The sequence below is a fragment of the Pseudopipra pipra genome, chromosome 21 (assembly GCF_036250125.1).
Source record: "Pseudopipra pipra isolate bDixPip1 chromosome 21, bDixPip1.hap1, whole genome shotgun sequence".
NCBI classification, from domain to species: domain Eukaryota; kingdom Metazoa; phylum Chordata; class Aves; order Passeriformes; family Pipridae; genus Pseudopipra; species Pseudopipra pipra.
Window position 1 is genome coordinate 7,552,797 of NC_087569.1, and position 19,337 is coordinate 7,572,133.

The window sequence follows — 19,337 nt, forward strand, 5'->3', positions numbered from 1 at the left end:
TCACTTTAGAAAGTGTTTATTCAAAAGCTTCATAGCACCATCTTGTTTTTTAAAACAACCAAATAAAATGCAGCAATTAAAACATTGGTTTTTCTGTTGAGCATGACACTAACTCCACCTGTGAACATATTTATGGTTGTTCTTGCTAATATAAGTGAAAAATAGCGCTCCTGTGCACAGACACAGCACTGGGCCTTGGGGTGGGTTATCCAGTCCCAGCTCAATAATGGAAGAATAAAAACAAGTGAAACTGGATACCTCCAGGAAACAGTTCCCCCTCCCCAATTCTGCAGGAAGAGAAAAGTTTTCTAAAGGTAATTTTTAGCAGTTTCAATGCATACGTCCCCCTCCAAAACTTCAGCCAAACTAAAAATGTAAATATATAAAATATTTTGGGGCATTCTTTTATGGAACAAGTCAGAGCATAATTAGTTAATTAAGTATCTCAATGTGTTTGTTCTGTCATCTAGCTATTAATTTTAAAGGGCCTTTCATGCCCATTTTTTCTAGGGAAAACACTGGTCAAGATAATTCCACTACATTACTACTCTGATTTGCATTAAAAATTTAAGGTAAAATCAAACTGCCATTGACAGCACTTGTCATGTGTTTTCATGAGGAGTTTTTTCCTTTTCCCTTTTGAGTTTTGGAGTAGCCAGTCTGAGAGCTTTGATCAGCCGAGGCAGTAAAGCGCTATTTCCCAAGGATCCTTAACTTAATTTCAGGAATACGGACCAGGCCGAGTGCTTGGTCACGTCATCATTTGGCTATGGCTTCCGACCACTGGAATTCTCTATTGCATCTACTTCTGATGACCATGGAGAGGCAAATGCTCTGGAGTTCACTTGGCTAAAGCCCCCATGGGGTCCCAGGCTGGCAGGACAATCGGCTCCTGCTGCATCACTGCCAGGATTTCCTCTGGCACGTGCTTCTTGTCCACCACCACCTCGTACACGTACTCGGAGAACCAGTCGTCCGTCATGATCAGGTAACCTGGGGGTGAGAACAGACCATCACAGCACAGAGCCAAGTCTCACCTGGGAACAGGGCATCAAACAGGACCTGCTCACACTGCTTCTCTCTCAAAACAAACAAACCAAACAAAAGAAAACCCACAAAGAATTTAACACACAGACTGACAGGATGTTCTTCGTGTGCCCTGAAAGGCCAAACGAGAAGCCCACTAGGAAAAACAAGTCCCAGAATATCCATAATTTATGTTTCCTCTGTTAAAACAGGCACTGAGAATACTCAAGGGAAATAAAAAACCTTAAAAAAAAAAAAAGGGCATTTAAGGCAGAATGCAAAATTGAGTATCTGGCTTATGAAGTGTTCACGATTTTGTGTAAAAGGCAATTTTCCAAATGAATATCCAAACCAGTTCTGGTTTAAGAAAGCTTTGCTGGTTTAGTTCCTGCAGTAAGAGGCAGCTGCCTGCTTTCCTCAAACATAAAGCCACCTAAATCCCACTTAGGCTGAACCACATCTTAATTTCCCCCCTTAATATAATTCTTACAGAGAATTTCAGTGAACACCCTTTGAACTGGTGTGGGGGAAGTCACATTTAGAGGATCACAGGTTTGAGCAGAGCCACCATTGGAAACAAACTCTTCCAGGTGAGCTGCAAATGAGAGTGGCTGGGAGAAAGGAAGCATTTAGCAGACAGATGAGAAGGCTTTATGTAATAAAGTTCCTCGTGTCCTTAAACAGTATCATCACACAATCAAATGAAACAAGAAAACGTCCAAAGAATGTGGACAATAAACACATCTATCTACACCATCTTGTTTCTAAAGCAAGAGATCAGATAATTCCTATAAATTAAACCCCCTATCAATTGTAACCCCAGCTAGAAGCCATTTTGGAAACACTGCCAAAGGGAGCTGCCTTGATTATTCTCTCTTCAGGATATGAGTTCTTGGGACACACAAAAACCTCTCACTCCCAAGAGCCAACAAGTAATTGCACCCTGAGAGGATAATGAACTGTGCCTCTGACACCCCGTATCTCGGAGCCGGCGGTGCCGATTGGGATCGCGGCGTCTGAGGAGGAGGAAGCGTCGAGCAGAACCTCAGGACATGCAAATAAGTCAGGTGGCTTTCAGAGCAATGACAACCACTTATTAACCACAGGAGACACCTCCTGCAGCCACCTGAAAATAAAGCCCCTGGAAGTGCCCGAAGGACTCGGCACAAGCCCCTCTGTGCCCAAGGGAGAGCCAAGGGACAGTGCCTGGCACAGGGCACTGTGGGCAGGAGGGGAGGGCAGGTGCTGCCACTGGATGGCTGCACTTAAATCCTTGGAATGCCCTCGTGCAGAAGAGCGTGTGAGCAACAGCCAGGACAAGAGATGAAAAGTCCTAAGGGAGCTGACTTGGAGCTGGAGATGTATCACAGGAAAGTTCTTGTCATGCCAAAACAAGCAGATGGACCCCTATCCCAAGGGATGTGATAGTGTGATTTAGTATTGCCCTCTTGCTTGCTTTTAAAAAAAGATATCCTATGGGATAAGCTGAGGTCAAAGTTAGGTAATAATGTCCTGTGTCTCCAGAACAAAAGAGTATTCAGAATAATTAAACTTGCCTGGATGGCTGAAGAAGTGCCAATAAACCAGAAAGGAAATATTTGACTGGGAAGTGACTTTTTTACCTCAAAAAACAAGCAATGTTTGTCAGCAGCTGTGTTCATTCCTTGAGGAAAAACAGAGAGGATTCCAAGAAACACTTTTACAACAGATATAAATGTAGCTACTAAATATTCAGGAGAGGCAATGCTAGGCTGCTGTTCCCAGGGCTTCCTTTTCTCCAGGACAAGCACTACCACAAGATTTCAGTCCTGCCCACTCCATGGGATGGAGTCAGTTACGTGCCCACACTCTGATCCCCAAACCAGGGGTCACAGTTTTTCCATCCTGTCCCAGGCAAGTCAGGGAAAACACGTGTTACCTGGCACCTCAGAATGTGTTTGCAGCAAAGCAAGAGGGACAACAAGGAAAAACACTTTCTTCCCTCCCAACAAATAGTCATTTGTTTGCTCAGAGTTTAGTGACCCAACTCCGTCCCTGGTGTTTTGTTGCAGGCTGGACCCTTTAGCACCCTGTCCAAGAAATACTGGGAGTTGGGGCTTACTGGTGTCCCCCACACCCAGCTGGGATGTGCCAAGTTTATCATCATCCTTGGCTGCCTCTTTGCTGATGTGGATTCTTGTGCTTGACTTACCCAAGCACTGCTTCCCAGATAAGGCAGATAAAAATCTTACACTTTATCTTATCACAGCAAGAGAGCTCAAACTATGAGTCCTCACCCTCCCACACCAGCTACTAATGGACACTGAGTGGAAAAAGTCAGGGCAGGAAGAAGGAAACCCTGTCAAGTTGAGTCACTGTCCCTGGAGGGATGTGAATGATGTGTAGATGTGGCACTTGGGGACATGGCTCAGTGTGGGCTTTGCAGTGCTGGGTTAACAGCTGGACTCTGTTTGCCCTTAAAAGGTTTTTTCCAACCTAAATGATTCTATGACTTTAAGTCACCTCTTCTGGTGTTTGAGAAGGGGCCCTGAGGGATATGTCCAACTGCCCTTAGTTCCATTGCAGGTTGGGTGGTCACACCCAAGAAAATCAATTCAGGGATTCACCTCCCTGAGATAATACAGTCTGAGATAGAGCCAAGCTTCCTAGTTCTGATGGGATTTTCTGTCAAGGCACTTTTCCAGACAACTCTCTAAGTAAAACAAGGTATAGACAGAGAGCAAGACTTTCCAGAGACTGAGCAAGACCTTCCAGAGACCGTGGTCTCCACCAGTACAAAGCAGATAAGGGACAGTGACTCACCCTGCAAAGTCCACACAGATGGGATGTGGACAAGGCTGGGCAGGGTTTATTCAGGTCACTTTGGGGTCCTATTTTATTTCAAAGGACAAGTAGTTCCTCTTAAACAGCTCTAGAAGAGCTCATTCTTGAAAAAAAAAAATAAAAATCAGTGTATTTGGATGCTCCAGCCCAGAAATGCCACTGCTCAGTCACAGCTCAACAGGTACCACTTGTAGCAGTGTCAGGGTTCAGTTATTGCCCTGTGATTTGGGAATAACAGCCAATATTCTGAAATTGAACCCAGTCTTCATCCAGTTTTAATAAAGAACAACTGGCCAAGGATCATATACAACCCACACAAGTTGCTGACAGACACCTTTTAACTTCAGTGTTTGCAGAACTAACCCAAGTCCACTGGTGCTGTAAGGCAGCTGAGTAAGGCCCTTCCTGGAAGCCTTCCTCTCACACCAGCAGCATCTGACATCACAAACCAAGCATCTGGAGTGTCCCAAAGCAAAGTGTTTGACAACCCCAGCACATTTTTATATTTTACATTCTCTATTATGCACAGAAGTGCTCAACAAAATAGTTTTACTTGGAGACAATAAAAAGTTTTGATGTTCCTTCAGTATGGATTTGGCTTTTTTTGCTTAATCCAACATCCCAAAGTATATTTTACTACTGTCACATGGACGAGCCCTGAAGGCTGAACGTCAACAGTTCCACTGTTTTGTCAAGACTGAAGATTTTTATTGGGATACTTTGCTGTGAATGGATACAGCTAACTCAGAACAGACACTACTGCAAGACCAACAGGCCACAACATAAATTAAGACACTTTTCCAAGAATATTCTATGTTTTAGTTAGTTGTTCATGTTATCAAAAGCTTATGAGTAAGACCACATCCTAAAACAGTTCTCCAGAAATAGTCTATTCCCAGAAGAAAACCTAAGACGTCCTGGGAAAGTTCTGCCATACCAAATCTTACAAGCACAACATTTGGGATTAATGTGCAGCAGAAAAATGTGGTCAGCAGTGACTGTTGTGCCCTGGGACACTGTCCAGCCTGGCACACCCAGCAGGGAGGCTGTGCCACAGCTGAGCCCACATCTGTCCCACAGAGGAGATGACAAAACCCACGGGCTTTCCCTCCATCAGGAAAAGCTGAGTGCCCTTGGCAGGGCAAAGCAGGGACGGCTCTCACACCACCAGCCCCGCTCACCGAGGGCCTGGGAGGTCAGAGCTGCCCCCCAGCCCAGCAGAGAAACATCTTCAAGTCATTCCCATTTTCCATGAGCATGGAAGTAACTGGAAGCAATTTCCTAAAGCACTGCTGAGCTGTGACTCAGGGTTCTGTCCACGCTGCTGCCACGTGCCAGAGCCTTTCCAAAGGAACACCAGGGCAGGCCGTAAGGACTTGATGTTGTGCCCCCAGTGCCTGTCACACCAGAGAGCAACACTGCAGGGGTGCTGCACACCCTGCCTTTGGCACAGCTTCCAAAAGGCAGCCAGAACTATCATTTTTTCATTGTTTTTTCCACAGCCAGCTGTTAGAGCTAGAACAGTTTGCACTGCAGCTGTTCACAAGCTGGGACCAGCCATGCCCTCATTTCCTCGTTTACAAAATCAGTAAGCAAAATCTTGCAGATTGATAAACAGTGCTTTAAAAGAAAACACAAACCACTTCAGTGTCACACATGGCTCAGGAAGGTTATTCAGTAACACCAGCTACAGGCAGCACAAGATCCCACAGAAGGGACAACTGTAGTGACAGACTCAAGCTCAGCTCTGCTACCAAAAGCTTTAGTACATTTACAAGTGTTGCAGTGAACTCTTTATTTCTGCTTTCATACCTGAAGGAAAAAGCATTCCTATACAGTGCAGTCCTTGGAAGTGATCCTGTCTTATTGATACTGCCAAGCATTTATCTCCTGTCCCCTTATGAACAGATCCATTACACATCCACAGGAATTCCTGGTATCTCACAGGAGAGGTACCGTCATAGTTTTGGACTAATGCTACCAGATTTTTCACACTTGTGTTTTGCAGCAAAGGACTGAGCAACAAATAGCCAAGGTTCTGACCAGTGTGACAGAGCTGCTGGGGATTTTAGGAAGGGATAAGGGGAATTTATTATGGCTGGGAATTTACTTTGTGGTCAACAGCAGATTGGTGTCAAGGCTTAAGAAAATCAGCAGCCTCACAGCAATAAACTAAACAACTTTAAGAAAGTGATAATGAAGGATTTAAACCTTGATAAAATACTTTAGATAAAGTATCTTCCCATGCCTTCCACACACAAACCAGTCCTTATTTCCAAACACTATGTTCAGCCCTCTGTTCCCATGACCATAAATTACCTTTATTGCCACGGTCTTCACCCCAGGAGTTTTCCACTCTCCATTTCTCAAATGCATCTTCTTGCCCATCCTGTGACAAAACAAGTCAATGGCATTCAGTAAGTGCAGGACAGGCCAGGGAAGAGCAGCCAATCCCCTCCATGTCCAAATCCAGCACCAGCAACCACAGAGCTCTCCTCCCAACAGTCTGCAGGCACCACAGAGTTCCACACAGTGCTAACAGTTGGAGAAATGTAACTTGCTAAAATACCTGTCTACCCACTTGCATAAAATCTGAGAAAATGTGGTCAGGAAGAGAGCCTGCAATAAATACCTATTTTTACCAGAACGACACTTGAATTTAACTAAATTCAAATTTGGCCTTAACTGACTCACAGAATTTAAGCAGCCATCCCTATCCCCCATCAGGGCATGGGGCCTTCTGAAATGCAGGATGCACAACTTGCCTGAACTGGGAATCAGAGGAAAAGAACAAGGACAACAAAGCAACTCCCATAATTCAGAACAGCATCAGTAAGAGCAACTGCAAACCCTTGAAGAATCCAGCTGAAGGACACAGCCCCAAGTCTGCTGCATTGCTACTAAAATCTTTTAATATAAAAAAGTAACCTGAAAAAACACCTCATAAATCCATTTTTAACATTCAATGGAATATTGTTGCAGTGCTTCTGTTCTCACTCAAAAATATAGGACAGTCCTTAAGGTGAGACACTTGAGAGCTCCCAGACAGGAACTGGGATGAGCATGTTCATGTACAGTAAGTTTTTAACCAAAAGGTGCATTTAATCCAAATCAATCTTTGATGTTGTAAAATTGTAATAGGATTTCTTAAATCTTCAAAGCCTTTTTATAAAGCAGGTAAATCCAAAGTATTACATTTTCAACTCAGTTTATCAAAGCTCCTTTAGCTTAAGTAAATGTTTAGTGTTAAGACATTTACAAACAAGAAGTAGAAACAACTTTGCCCATTTTGAAAGTGTAAAAGCTTCTGAATTCTGAACTTGCTGTAGGATAACTTCTTTTAAATCATCTTTTGATTTCAGACACACCATCCATCATCTACTGATCTTCTACTCCCTTTGTTAAAGAATTCAGGTCACATTTAGTCACATCTTATGCAACTGTATTTAAGTATGCAAAAATTAATTTAAAAATACAGACCATAGACTGGAGCTGCCAGTCACTCACACCATCAGTGCAAGTACAGGCTTCAGTGAGGAACAGATAAATAAGTTTTAAAAAAGTACCACTATAAAACAAATCTTCCTTGGTTTTTAGTTAGACTTTTAAGAAATGCTCGTGCAATCTGATACACAATGGAAGTGTTTAGAGCTCAGAGTGCAGAAAACAGGAAAAGTTATATTGAGTTGTAAAAAGTAACTTGGAAAAATTATTATGACTCAGCAGTCCCATCTCGAGTCCCCAAACTCCAGAGCTCAAGCAAACTTGTTCTGTGCTGTGCAAGCTGTTATTTCTCAAGCCAAGGTCATGTTGGACAGGAAGAGATCACTTCAAAGAAACTTTATTAAAGACAACTTCTGGAAATAAATGGAAACATCAACATTGCAGATAACCCTGAGTTGTAAGTTTTTACATGGTTCTTTTTACTGCATTATGTGCTTTGTTATACTGCCAGGAGCTGATTTAGTTGTGGATTCATCTCAGCCACGGAGCTATTTTGGACACTGTTTTCCTCCTCTAATTAGAGGTCAGAGAGATCCCAAGCCAGGGAGCTGCAGGAGGTTTTAACACTGTTACAGAGCCTCCTACAGCATTTTACCAGGAGCTTCATGCTCTAAAACAGACTGGACTGACCATGCAGTGGTTCTCCAATAAAAGTCTGTGGGCAAAAGGAAACAAGCCCCTTGGCATGTCTAAAATTCTTCCCTTCTTCTTAAATATTTATAGTTCTGAGCACTCAGACAAACAAACACAAGGAGAACAAACAACCAGGCCTTGTGGCAGAGCAACTTACACACCAAACAAGCACCCAGGATATTCCAATAAATCCCTGCCAGCATCAGAAGTTCAGGAAGGAGACTCTACCTTCTCAGTGACAGCTGTCAGGACCATGGCATGGGTCATCAGGGACTCTCCAAAGATCAGTCGCTCTGCTTTGTTCATGTTCTTGATGGAGACACCGAACACCAGCTCATGATTAAATCTATTAGAAAGCCAAATAAGCCACATCAAAAAGGATGCAGGGAGAGCTCTGACTGGTAAATCAGGGAATTAGGAGACTGCTCTGTCCCAGGAGCCAGTGCACAGACTGGCACTGAACAGAGTTCAACTAATTTTAATGTCAAAATAAATGCAAAAAACCTGATCCCTTTAGGAGTTTCTCTCACCAGATATTAGACAATTTAAATAAGTGAGAATATTTAACAACTACTTGTAGTGCATCTTTAAAGGATTCAGATTTAACTAACAAGTGAAAATATTTCTGTGCTGCTGAATTACTTAAATATAATCTTTTGGGGTATATAATCCAAAGTATGCACAAATTAGTTTCTTAAGAAGCTAAGGGACTGTTCCTGTCCTCACCAAATATCCCAAATGGCATCCTGGTTTGATTCTCTACTCACATATTCAGGTCATTGATTCCCAGCTTGCCATAGAAGTGCTTTGCCACGTCGCAGCCAAACCACACAGCCTGCAAACAGAGGGAAGGGTCGTGTCTGGGCCATATCCCAGGGGTTTTCCATGGCATGGGCTGCACTGTGCCATCCATGAAGAGAAGCCAAACCCACCTCTCCATCCTTAATAGATGCTGCAGCCAATTTCTTCAGGACCTCCACGGGCTGGTTGTTGTAGAGTGTTTTCCTGCCCCCAGCCATGTTGCCCAGGTACTCCACTGTGTACAGCCTGTTGTAGGGATTCTGAGGTCGAGGATCATTCACTAGACAAATCTGCCAAAAACCAAGATGTCATAAAGAAGTGCAACTGAAATCTCTGAGCAGTGGATCTGGAAGGATTTCAGGGAATGGCTTTTGTCCCAGATACCTGCCTGTCCCATAGCAAACAAGCCACTTAACTGAAATAGCATTTTTATGGGTTTGTTTGTTGTTTTGTTTTACAAGTTCACCTCCTAACTGTGGCAGAGCAGCTCTGCATGTTATTCCTGCTCTAATGGCTGCCTTATGACCTGTTATGACTGGTGAGATCACTGCATATTTAATCATTACAAAATCATCGTGGAGCTGCAACGTGAGATCACAGATGATTGAAGGGCAGAGCACAAACAGCACAACAGGGAGAATAAACACGGGGCCCTCTGCCTTGGGGGAGCAGAACCCACCCCATGTGCTGCAGTTACAGGGGGGACAGACACTGGAAACAGTGGAGACAGACACTGGAAACAGTGGAAAATAAGTGGCTTAGCAGCAAACAGAGGTCTTGGAAAGCCTTTCAGCACCCCCACCTTGTCCTCCATGTTGAAGTAAGGCTTCACATGCTCGTTGTAGAACTGCACCGGTGTCATGGGGCCGTACTTGTGGTAGTTCTTCTCCTTATCCCGGAATTCCCAGCAGAAGGTCTCCGGAGGGCTGCCCAGGCAAGTACTCACTATTCTGAACACCTGCCCAGAGAAGCAAACAGCTGTGAGCCTGATGGAACATGCAGGTCTGCCTCTCCTACCACAGCAATGCCACTGCAGGATGGATTTCCCCATGTGAGAACCAGCTGGAGAAATGAGATCTTAACGGTCACCTTTGAATAATGTGAATAAACACACACGTGAATTATTTGCATTTATCCCTTGAAATCTGGGTGTTTCAGCAGTTCAAAACCAATCTGAAAGGCCACAGGAAAAATCAACAGCATCTCCCTCCATTCTCACACTCCATGTTCTCAAGTAAACCACAGGCAAAACAGAAGCTTAAGGTTGAACCTACAAATTCCAAGTTATTCAAGGAATGCAGTAGCCAAAAGCAAAAGCCAGGACACTGCCCAGTCTCATTCCAACATTTCCTAAATAATTCTGAAGTTCCTCCAACAAGATACTCCCCCAATGCAAGAGAAACGTTACCAAATTGATTCCAGAAAGGCTTGAGCATTCTGCATCACCTGTTCCACCAGGTGTTTGCCCCATGCAGGGACAAACCAGACCTTCTAACATGGGCATTTTATCCCAGTGTTTCCCCTGCACTAATCCCTTTTTTTAACTGTAATGTTCATTTGGATTTCAAAGATGGGCCTTTGTTTCTTTTCAAAAGCCCAGAATAATCTCATCTGTTTTAATAACATTTAACAACATCTCTGTTCAGGGCTGAGCTGGCAGGTTATGTAATTTAATTCCAGGTCCCTGCCTGCTGGCTGTGACATCCTTTACAGCTGGCAGCTTTCTTTGGATTTTTAACACAAAAAGTTGACCAGATTTCAAGTCAGCCCCCTTATAAATCAGAACATGAAACTGCACTTCAGAACCACTACTGTCCTTTCTCACAGGGCTTATCAGGGAACGTGCTGACACTGGCAGTGTAACCAGATGAGTGTCTTTAGGGACACTGAGCAGGACCTGCCACTGGTACTCTGGGGACAGAGAATTTAATCACAGTTAAACAGGTTTGAATCTGTTTTACTTCAGCTGACACTGGTCTTCAGCTCTGTCCATGTCTTGAGCACAAGGTAAGTCTCTTCCTTGCAAGGAACCAACAGGTTATTTAAAACAAGAGGAGGGGGAGTCAAGTCTCAACTGCACCTTCTCCACTGGGATCCAGCTCCTGGGGTCTGTGCCAGCTTTCCCAGGCTGGCAGTCCTCACACTTTCCCCTCTTCTTACCTTTCCCAAAGCTGACTTACTCTTCCTGGAGCTGGTAGAGCTGATTTATATGGATCCTAAGGCTCTGTAAGAACTGCCTTTGTGCTTTTGTGCTGACAGCAAAAGGAATGCACTGTTCATGTTAAGTAACACGGACCTGGCTGTGCACAAAATACAAATAAAGGTGTTCTTGCTCCAAGCAATTTAAGAAAACAAGCGAAAAGATTAATTACAGGTTGAAACAAGGGTGTGGGCATGAGGTTTTTACTGCAGGAACTCACACGTTTATTCCTCAATAAATATGTTAAAGAGCAAGTGTAAATCCCTGAACTACCATAAATATTTAATTTTGCACATACTGCACGAAAGGTACCATTTGCTGTGGCTACACCCACATGACCTCAGATAACCACAAGTGTTGAAAGATGAGGCTGTGGCAACAAAATAAGCAAGAAAAATGCCTAAAAGGAGAGCTGCAATCACATGGGCTCCAGGCAGAGGAAGGAAGGTGATGGAGACAGAAGTCTCCAGGGAACAGAGGCAGTGCAGCCTGGGAATGGCCTCCCTCAATTGTTTTGCCACCACACCCAACACAGGCCATCTCTTTGTATCTCACCAGCTTCCTCCATCAATAAATAAAATAAGCATATTTTAATTAAAAGGTGACTTATATCAACCCAGTGACAACTAGAACCAAGATAAGGCAAAGATATAGGGGCTTGTGGTAAAACCCAAAATGAGTAAGGAGGGGAAAAGGATACTCTTGATAAGGAAGAGTCTCTATAAAGGAGAACAGCAAAGGAGAAAAATTCAGTTGCATGAACTGCACTGATTTCAACTTCCGACCTGCTGTGCACTGGTTTGATAAGAGAATGTTTATACAGTTCTGGAGTGAATATTTAATTGTGTGTTCCAGTAGAACTCCCCCATTTCAGCTTGAGTGCTGCTCCCAGCAGGAGCAAACTGAGATTTGCTATGCAAATAAAACCACACAGAAGAAAACCAAGATCTGCTTTGCCACAAAAAAAACCAGAGGCAACAACACCACCTACATACATATAAACACATGCAAACCACTGTTACTACTGCAGGAAAAAATGCTGTGCTAACATCAGAGGATTAAGCATTTACAGAACAGACAAACTGCAATCAGTTAATAACCCTTTAAGGTCAGCTCCAGGACCCCTTGTCAGAGGGCAAGAAGCTCTAAACAAAAGAGACATTTTGCAGTGTCCCTGCCCTAAAAATGACCATCTCCAGGAAGCTTTTGATGTCTGCTGTAAAATCCTCCAAGGGCTTTTGGACACTCACATGAATGCAAGTTACATTAATTCACCTTTCAGCTAAGAGCTGACTGGCAACATGCTGGGGTAGGCTCAAAGCACAGAATTCTGTTCATCTTAAGGCACAAATGCATTTCACAACAGTTTAGGTGAAATCCAAGGAACATGAATCAGTTTTCTTTTAATCTAACCTTAAAACTAGATAAAAAGAAGCTACAGGTTTTTACATGAAGTGCAAAGATGAAATTTGAAAACTCAAACCAGCACATTAATCAATACTTGCATATTAGTGGAACTGCCTAAAACTTCACAGAAATAGCCTGAGGTAGGTTCTGACTAATACTGATGTTGACTGGATTGCAGAAAAACTAACACACAACACCAAAACATTTGATTTAGTGATTCATCTAAAAACAAACATTAAACCACTTGGCACTGTATGTTTGAGAAATAAATGAAATATGTACTTTTTTTAAAGTGCATGGACTAGGTCAAACTAGAACAGCCTCAACTTCTAAAGTTATTTTTGGCAGTTTAAGACCCAAGTATGAGTAGTACAGAATGAGAAAAATGACACAGGTCACTCCTGTTCTGTGTGAGCAGATGGAGGTTCAGGCACTGCAGACACTGCACTTGCAGGTCGAGTTAATTCACAGCCAGAAACAGAGGCTGTGATTCCTTCCTCTGCTGCCCCCCAGGATCAGCCCACAGTTGGACTCAGCCCTGTGCAGAGACCTCCCTTCTGTGGTTCTTTTCTGCTCTCTTGTGGGGAATCTTTGCACAACACTCGTGCTGCAAGATTTGCATTCAAAGCCATCAGAACATGATTTTCAACCTCTTTCCTGCTGTTTATAAGAGCCTGACAGGCTGCTATTTTGACCTCTCAAGACACAAAATCCTGTTTTCCTGCAGCAAGGGGCAGATATCTATAAAGTGTCATCATCCTGAAATCTATAGATTCAAGATCTTTGTCTGGAAGTATGAGAAAATCTCAGAATGAGGTGAGCAACAAAGCCACTGCAAAACAAATTCACTTGAATAGCTCCAACCACACTTCTAGTTGGGCAAAAAAAGGCACTTGTTTTGGCTGAACAAAAGGAAGAAATCCCTTCCACTCTGGCCCTGTGTTCCAAAAAGATCCGTGTCTTTTTATTTATTTACCCCTTCTACAAGTTTATTTACCTCTTCTATCATCATGTCCATGGCAGAACAAAGTTCTCCTTTGCTTCCTCCACTTTCCACCATGTTTCTTAACCGCAAACAATATTCCCTCATCTGTTTGAAAAGAAAGTCGTTTGATTATAAGGGTATGAAAGGTGCCACCTAAACAGTTCCAGGACTTCCCATCTGGTTGTTTCAAGCACCTATTTTACTCTTCACAGCATGTTTTCAAAATGAAAAGAAAACACCCTTCAGAAGGCTTAGTTTGAGATTGATTCATTAAAAAAATAACAAGATAATTGAATGCTTTAAGATATCAGCAAAATATAATGAAAGATTAACAAATAGTCACAATTCAATTACAGTTTTCCAGCCACTGATGTGAGGCTTGCAGCCATTAAGCTCTTAAGGCTTGATTTCTCTCGGTTCCATGACTGATGGTACAACATCCACACAACATCAGCACCTCTGTGACTCACAGAACACACTGTCTTCATACTGTAACATTTATTTTGCAATTCTAATGCATAATTGATCTCCTGGTTGATAAAAGGCAAGCAGCATTTCCCCACTGCATGCACAACTGCAGCAAGAGCAGCACACACTTCCCATTACTGTCACCATCCATAAGGCTGGGAACAGTGAGTGGGGCTCCCTCAGGACCAGCTGCTTTGCTGTGCTCAAGACCAGAATAACATTAACAACACACTAGGCTCATTTCAGCACATACTTTGCATTTTTTATGTGGATTTCAGCAGGCAGTTTTCCCTGAGCACGCAGCATATGAACTGGAAAAAAAATAATCAAATTCCATTGTAAAAAAAAATATTTTAATTACCTTTTTTATCTAGCTACCTACACTAGCACCTTCCCAGGTTAATTAATTTCTGTAGTTCAGGGAATCAGTTAACACCTTCCTTCAGACTAAGCTGGGCACTTCTAGAGTGAAAGCTGATTTTTAAGATTCACTGTTTTGAAAATACATTTTTTCATCTTTTTTATCAAATCTGACAGTCATTATATCATCTAAATCAATTTTACCTTATGATTCAAGATCTCATTCATCCTCCTAGTAGCCTCTGTGGTGTGAGACTCCGGGAAGTATTTCTTGGGGACAACACCATACTTTTCTAAAAGACATAAAACTACAGGTTAACAACTGGCTTTTCCACACAACAGATGCTCACACTTTGCTTGTGCCCATGAAAAAGCTAAAGAGAGTTTGGATTTGTGCAGAGATTATAAGGGAAAGTCTTTTACTTAAAAAGTTACAAGTACTCCAAGTTTACATTTTAATTTGTGACTGAATCTTCACCTCTGAACCACATTCCACAGGGGTCCCAGAATGTGGAATCCCTGAACTGCTCAGTATCATTTAACTCAACATTTAAAAGTTCTAAACTAATTAGTGCTTTAAGAAGTTCTTTTCACCAGAAAAAAGAAAACCAACTTGATTACTTTAAAATTAAGCTCCTGAAATATCTTCTAAAGATTTGGCCTCCTATGAATCACTCTACTATGTAGTTTATCTACAGTTAACTGACTAACTTCCTGGTCCCCTTTCCTCCTCAATACTTATAAAATAGCAGCAGCAGCTCAGTTGTTTCCTACGTTGTGGTACCAATAACAGATCACACCATGCAAGGCTCTGGATGTAACTGCAGCAGCAAAAATCTTCTTTGCCCTGATTAAGTATTAATAACAAATGGGTGAGGGGAAAAAAGGAACCTCCAGGCTTCAAAGAAACAAATTCCTTTTGTGATTCTAAATATCTGTTATTGGCTTGTTGATTTACAAAAGGTATCACATTGTTTCACAACACAAATGAAAGCAAGTGCTGGTGTAATTAAGTCTCTCCATCAGCGTAGGATCCCGTTTATGCTGGATCTTTGTAAGACCAGCACTGCCACATTCCACATCAATTCCCTCTCACTGGTCTTTGTACCAACTTCAGGCTGCAACTCCAAGTAGTTTTGCTCCTGCCTGGTAGACACACCCAAGTGTAGCCACGTTTTTTCCTTACCTTGTGCCCTAAAAATTGTGCACATGGATATAAATAAATAATGTTGAGCTGACAAGTGGAGTAAAAAGGGATTGAACCTTTTTACTAAATGGGAAGTCTGGGATATCTGATTATTTCTGTTGATTTTCTGAGCTCTTATCATCAGCAGCAATATGCTAAAGCAGTGCAAGAGAATTTAAGCCCAGCATGAAAAAGGTCCTTGGTTAGGAAAGGTAGTGGTTAATGGCATCGTGCTCCTTGGCAAATTCCCAGGTCCCAAACTCAGTTTCTTCTTCTGTTCCATTCCCCACCTCAAACCAGTCTGCAATTTCAGGAAGGGCTCCTAATGACCAGTTCTCTTACCAATAATGTTAACCAGCATATCCCACTGTCCTCCATCATTGGTGGGGTTGGACAGCAGGAATTGGACCAGTCTTCCTTCCACCGGCTCCTTTTTCTGGGCTGTTTCCACAAAAGCATTTAGAAAGTAGTAACAACGCTCCACCTGAAACACATAGGGAAAAAAACCCTTTTAAGTCTGACATATAATTAATTGCTGAATATTCAGGTTGTTTGGAAGTACAAAATAGATGAAGTTACTTCCTGCTCATCCACTGAAATCCTTATTTTCCCCCTCTAGCATTCCAGGGGCTACCTCTTTGTTACAGAGCAAACATTAAGGAGTGAGTTAGCTCAGAGCTTGAGGGTAGGGGAACAGGAAATGTGAAGCAGAAGTTATGCAATGAAGCCTGGCCCAAACTAGCACTAGATTCGCTTGATTTCCCTTAGGGGGATGAGCAGACACACAGCAGGTGACAAGCACGAGTGACAATCACGTCTCCCCTGAGCCTCCAACAAGTAACTTATGAAATATCAAGTAACTCCTCAAGTGTCAAGTAACACTTGAAAAAAAGACTTTTACTATTCCAAAGCATCAACATGTTGACAACTTTCTTCTCAAGCTGAAAGTCACACTTTGCTCGACCTGCATTTAAAATGCATTTTTAAAAGAACTTTTGAAGTTTCTTCCCATGTGTGTTTTCCAGATGTATTGTTAAAACAACCCAGCCTAAAAGAAGTCCTGTCCCAACACTAACACCTGATTGCATAAGCCACCCTAGCACAACCCGCACGACTGTACCTTATCCCAGAAAAAGAGATAGGACTGGCTGAACTCAAACTCTTCAATGTTGTATTTCTTCATGAAAGGAAGACGCATCGCGTTGAGACAGGAAAAGATCCAGCATCTCCCTGAGAGATCAAAGGAACAAGGATTAAAGTGGAACGCCTGTACTCAAGAGCTGCACAACAATTCCTTTTACCACGAGATTCATGACACAGTTCTGCCTCCAGCCTTTGGCCAGGGCTGTACCACACCAAAAAGCTCTGAAGGACTTCTGAAATCTTCCACTGCGAGCACCGGTCTCAGTTACAGGAGGAAAGAGAGGGAAACGCCGCAAGCCTGAAGTCTGTTATTAACTCAGGAGATGCTGCAGGGATTCAACTTTGCTCCGGAGCCCGGACAAAGGGCTCCCAGAAGCACAGTCAGTGTTACCAGTCAATCCCCAAACACCACCCCGGGCCCGACCCCCTCTCACCGGAGTTCTTCTGGTTGGTGACGGGCTTGCCCTCGGCGGGCACGGCGTGCTGGAACACCTGCACGGTGTCCTGCACCACCTGGCGCTGCAGGCACACCTCCAGCGGGTCGTTGCATGTCGCCACGTTCTGGGCCAGCAGGAACTGCGGCTCGGCCCGCAGCCGCCGGCTGAAGGCGACGGCCTTCTCCGTGCTCAGCCCTGCCGAGGGGACACGGGGACACGGTCGCGGCCGGCCCCGCACCACCAACACCCCCCGAGGAACCCCCTCCCCTCCCCGGCCCATCGCAGGGTCTCCCGGCCCCCCCTCACCCACAGCCCCGGTAACGCTTCCCCCTCCCTCTCCCACCACCCCTGCCCGGGTAACCCCCCCAGACCCACTGCTGAGGGCACGGCCAGTCTCCCACCCCACGGACTGGATCCCCCCCGCCCGTAGCCCCGCTAAGGGCCGGTAATCGTCCTTCCCCACCCCGAGGTAACGGTGAGTCTCCCCCCCCATCATGGACAGGGCTCCCCCGCGCGTAGCCCCGGTAACGGCTGCCCCCCCCCTCCGCCAACACCCCTCACCCCATTAACCGCCCCCGCCATGGCTGAGGTACCGCCGTGCACCCCCTTTACCCCCCCAGCGGTCGCGACCCCTCCCGGACAGACCCCCCCGGCTCCCTCCCCCCGCTCACCGCGGGCGTTCATGGCGGCACCGGCGGCGCGCGCTCCCGGCACGGGCCCGAGGCGGAAGCGGCTCTTATAGCGCCGGCACCGGAAGCCGGAAGAGGGGCCTGGGGCCGCGGCCGGGGGGCGAGCGGGGATGGGAGGGGGGACGGAGCGCGGTGAGGGACACGATTGGTGTGGGGGTGCCGCTCCTGCCCCTCATAGCGACCCCCGTTACCGACCCTTCACAGCGACCCCTCACACTGACCCTCACTCTGACCCCTCATAGCGACCCCTCACACAGATCCCTCATAGCGGCCCCTCACAGAGACCCTCACACAGATCCCTCAAATCTACCCCTCACATTGACCCTTCACACCGACCCCCACAGCGGCCCCTCATACCGACCCTTCACAGCGACCCTCACAGTGACCCCTCACACAGCGACCCCTCACACCAACCCTCACAGCCGCCCCTCATACTGACCCTCACAGCAACCCTCACACTGACCCTCACACAGACCCCTCACACTGACCCTCACACTGACCCCTCACACTGACCCCTCACACTGACCCTCACACTGACCCTCACACAGACCCCTCACACTGACCCTCACACAGACCCCTCACACTGACCCTCACACAGACCCCTCACACTGACCCTCACACTGACCCCCACAGCGACCCCTCACACTGACCCTCACAGCCGCCCCTCACACTGACCCCTCACGCCTGCCCGAGGAGCAGCAGTGCCAGGGACTGTGTGTGGCTTCAGGCAGCCACATTCCCTCAGGGCTGGTGTCACCCTGGGCAAGGGACACCCAACTGGAACATCCCCATCCCACTGTTCCCAGCTCCACCCCTGCAGTGTCATCCTGAACTCTGCTGAGTTTGGCACAACGGCAGTGTTGGCACCAGGCACTCAGGAGCATGAGGTGGCACCGACATGGTCCTCCCTGAGCCCTGGGGAACGTCAGTCAAGGACACTCTCTGGATCACGCTCCGGATCAGGCTGCGGAGTCTCCCTGATGAGTAACAGCCCTGCTCCTCCAAGAAGAGTGTTGGCGCACTGCAGTCTCAAATTGATTTACAGCACACTGTGTTTATTTGCAGCATTAGTAATGTACCATCCAAGGCATGATGAGGCCTCCACAGCTTGCCAGGACCTTGAGAAAAGTGCCTGAGTGGCACATTTGTTGGGAGAAGGGGTGGATGGAGAGGTTTTCCTGCCACTGCGGTGCTGGAGCAACCACACTGGAACTTCACTGTGTGCTATCGAGTGGTTGGGGCTGCCCCGAGCCCTGGAGTCTGGTCTCAGCCACAGAGACAGGACGTGCAGTGGCAGTCTGAAGTGCCAGGCAGCTTTCCCCTCACAACAGGAGCTGAGATGCCCAGAGGATCACCGGGAAGGGGCAGGAAGTTGGGTGACCACCACCCCAGCACCCTGTGGAATGGCACTGCAGGACAGAAAGCAGCTGCCAGCTCAGCACCTCACATCATTTGTGTGCATCGGCATCACAATCTGGGGCAATCCAGTGCAGATTCCTCTGTGGACTGATCCACAACCCACATGCCTGACTGCACGTGCATTTTCCTTGTCAGAATAAGCATGGAGGGGAAGAAACGGCATCATCTCAGGCAACCTCCCCTCCACAGCAGTGCTCTAAGTGGCAGGGTAGAATCAACAGGTGAACCAGTTATAGTTTGGAAAAAAACACCATAT

At 45.4% G+C, this 19,337-nt stretch overlaps 1 protein-coding gene and 1 long non-coding RNA gene across 4 annotated transcripts in view; one reads left to right on the plus strand and one right to left on the minus strand.

Moving 5' to 3' along the window:
• On the minus strand, window positions 1–18,503 carry BLMH (bleomycin hydrolase). Of its 2 annotated transcripts, none has more exons than XM_064677526.1 (12): window positions 18,338–18,503; window positions 16,971–17,168; window positions 16,514–16,623; window positions 15,736–15,877; window positions 14,412–14,500; window positions 13,392–13,484; window positions 9,590–9,745; window positions 8,919–9,077; window positions 8,754–8,821; window positions 8,215–8,332; window positions 6,169–6,238; window positions 1–993 (listed from the first exon to the last, which is right to left on the minus strand). In XM_064677526.1, the coding sequence occupies exons 1-12, from the start codon at window positions 18,486–18,488 to the stop codon at window positions 842–844; spliced, it is 1,506 nt and encodes a 501-aa protein (XP_064533596.1). In that variant the 5' UTR covers window positions 18,489–18,503; the 3' UTR covers window positions 1–841. The 2 variants fall into 2 exon arrangements, with proteins under 2 accessions (XP_064533596.1, XP_064533597.1); XM_064677527.1 differs by lacking the exon at window positions 18,338–18,503 and adding an exon at window positions 17,645–17,750.
• Window positions 18,061–19,337, plus strand: part of LOC135425350 (uncharacterized) — a 10,402-nt gene continuing 9,125 nt past the window's right edge. For both annotated transcript variants that reach the window (XR_010435558.1, XR_010435559.1), the window contains exon 1: window positions 18,061–19,302. This is a non-coding gene — a long non-coding RNA (uncharacterized LOC135425350). The remainder of the gene's footprint in view (window positions 19,303–19,337) is intronic.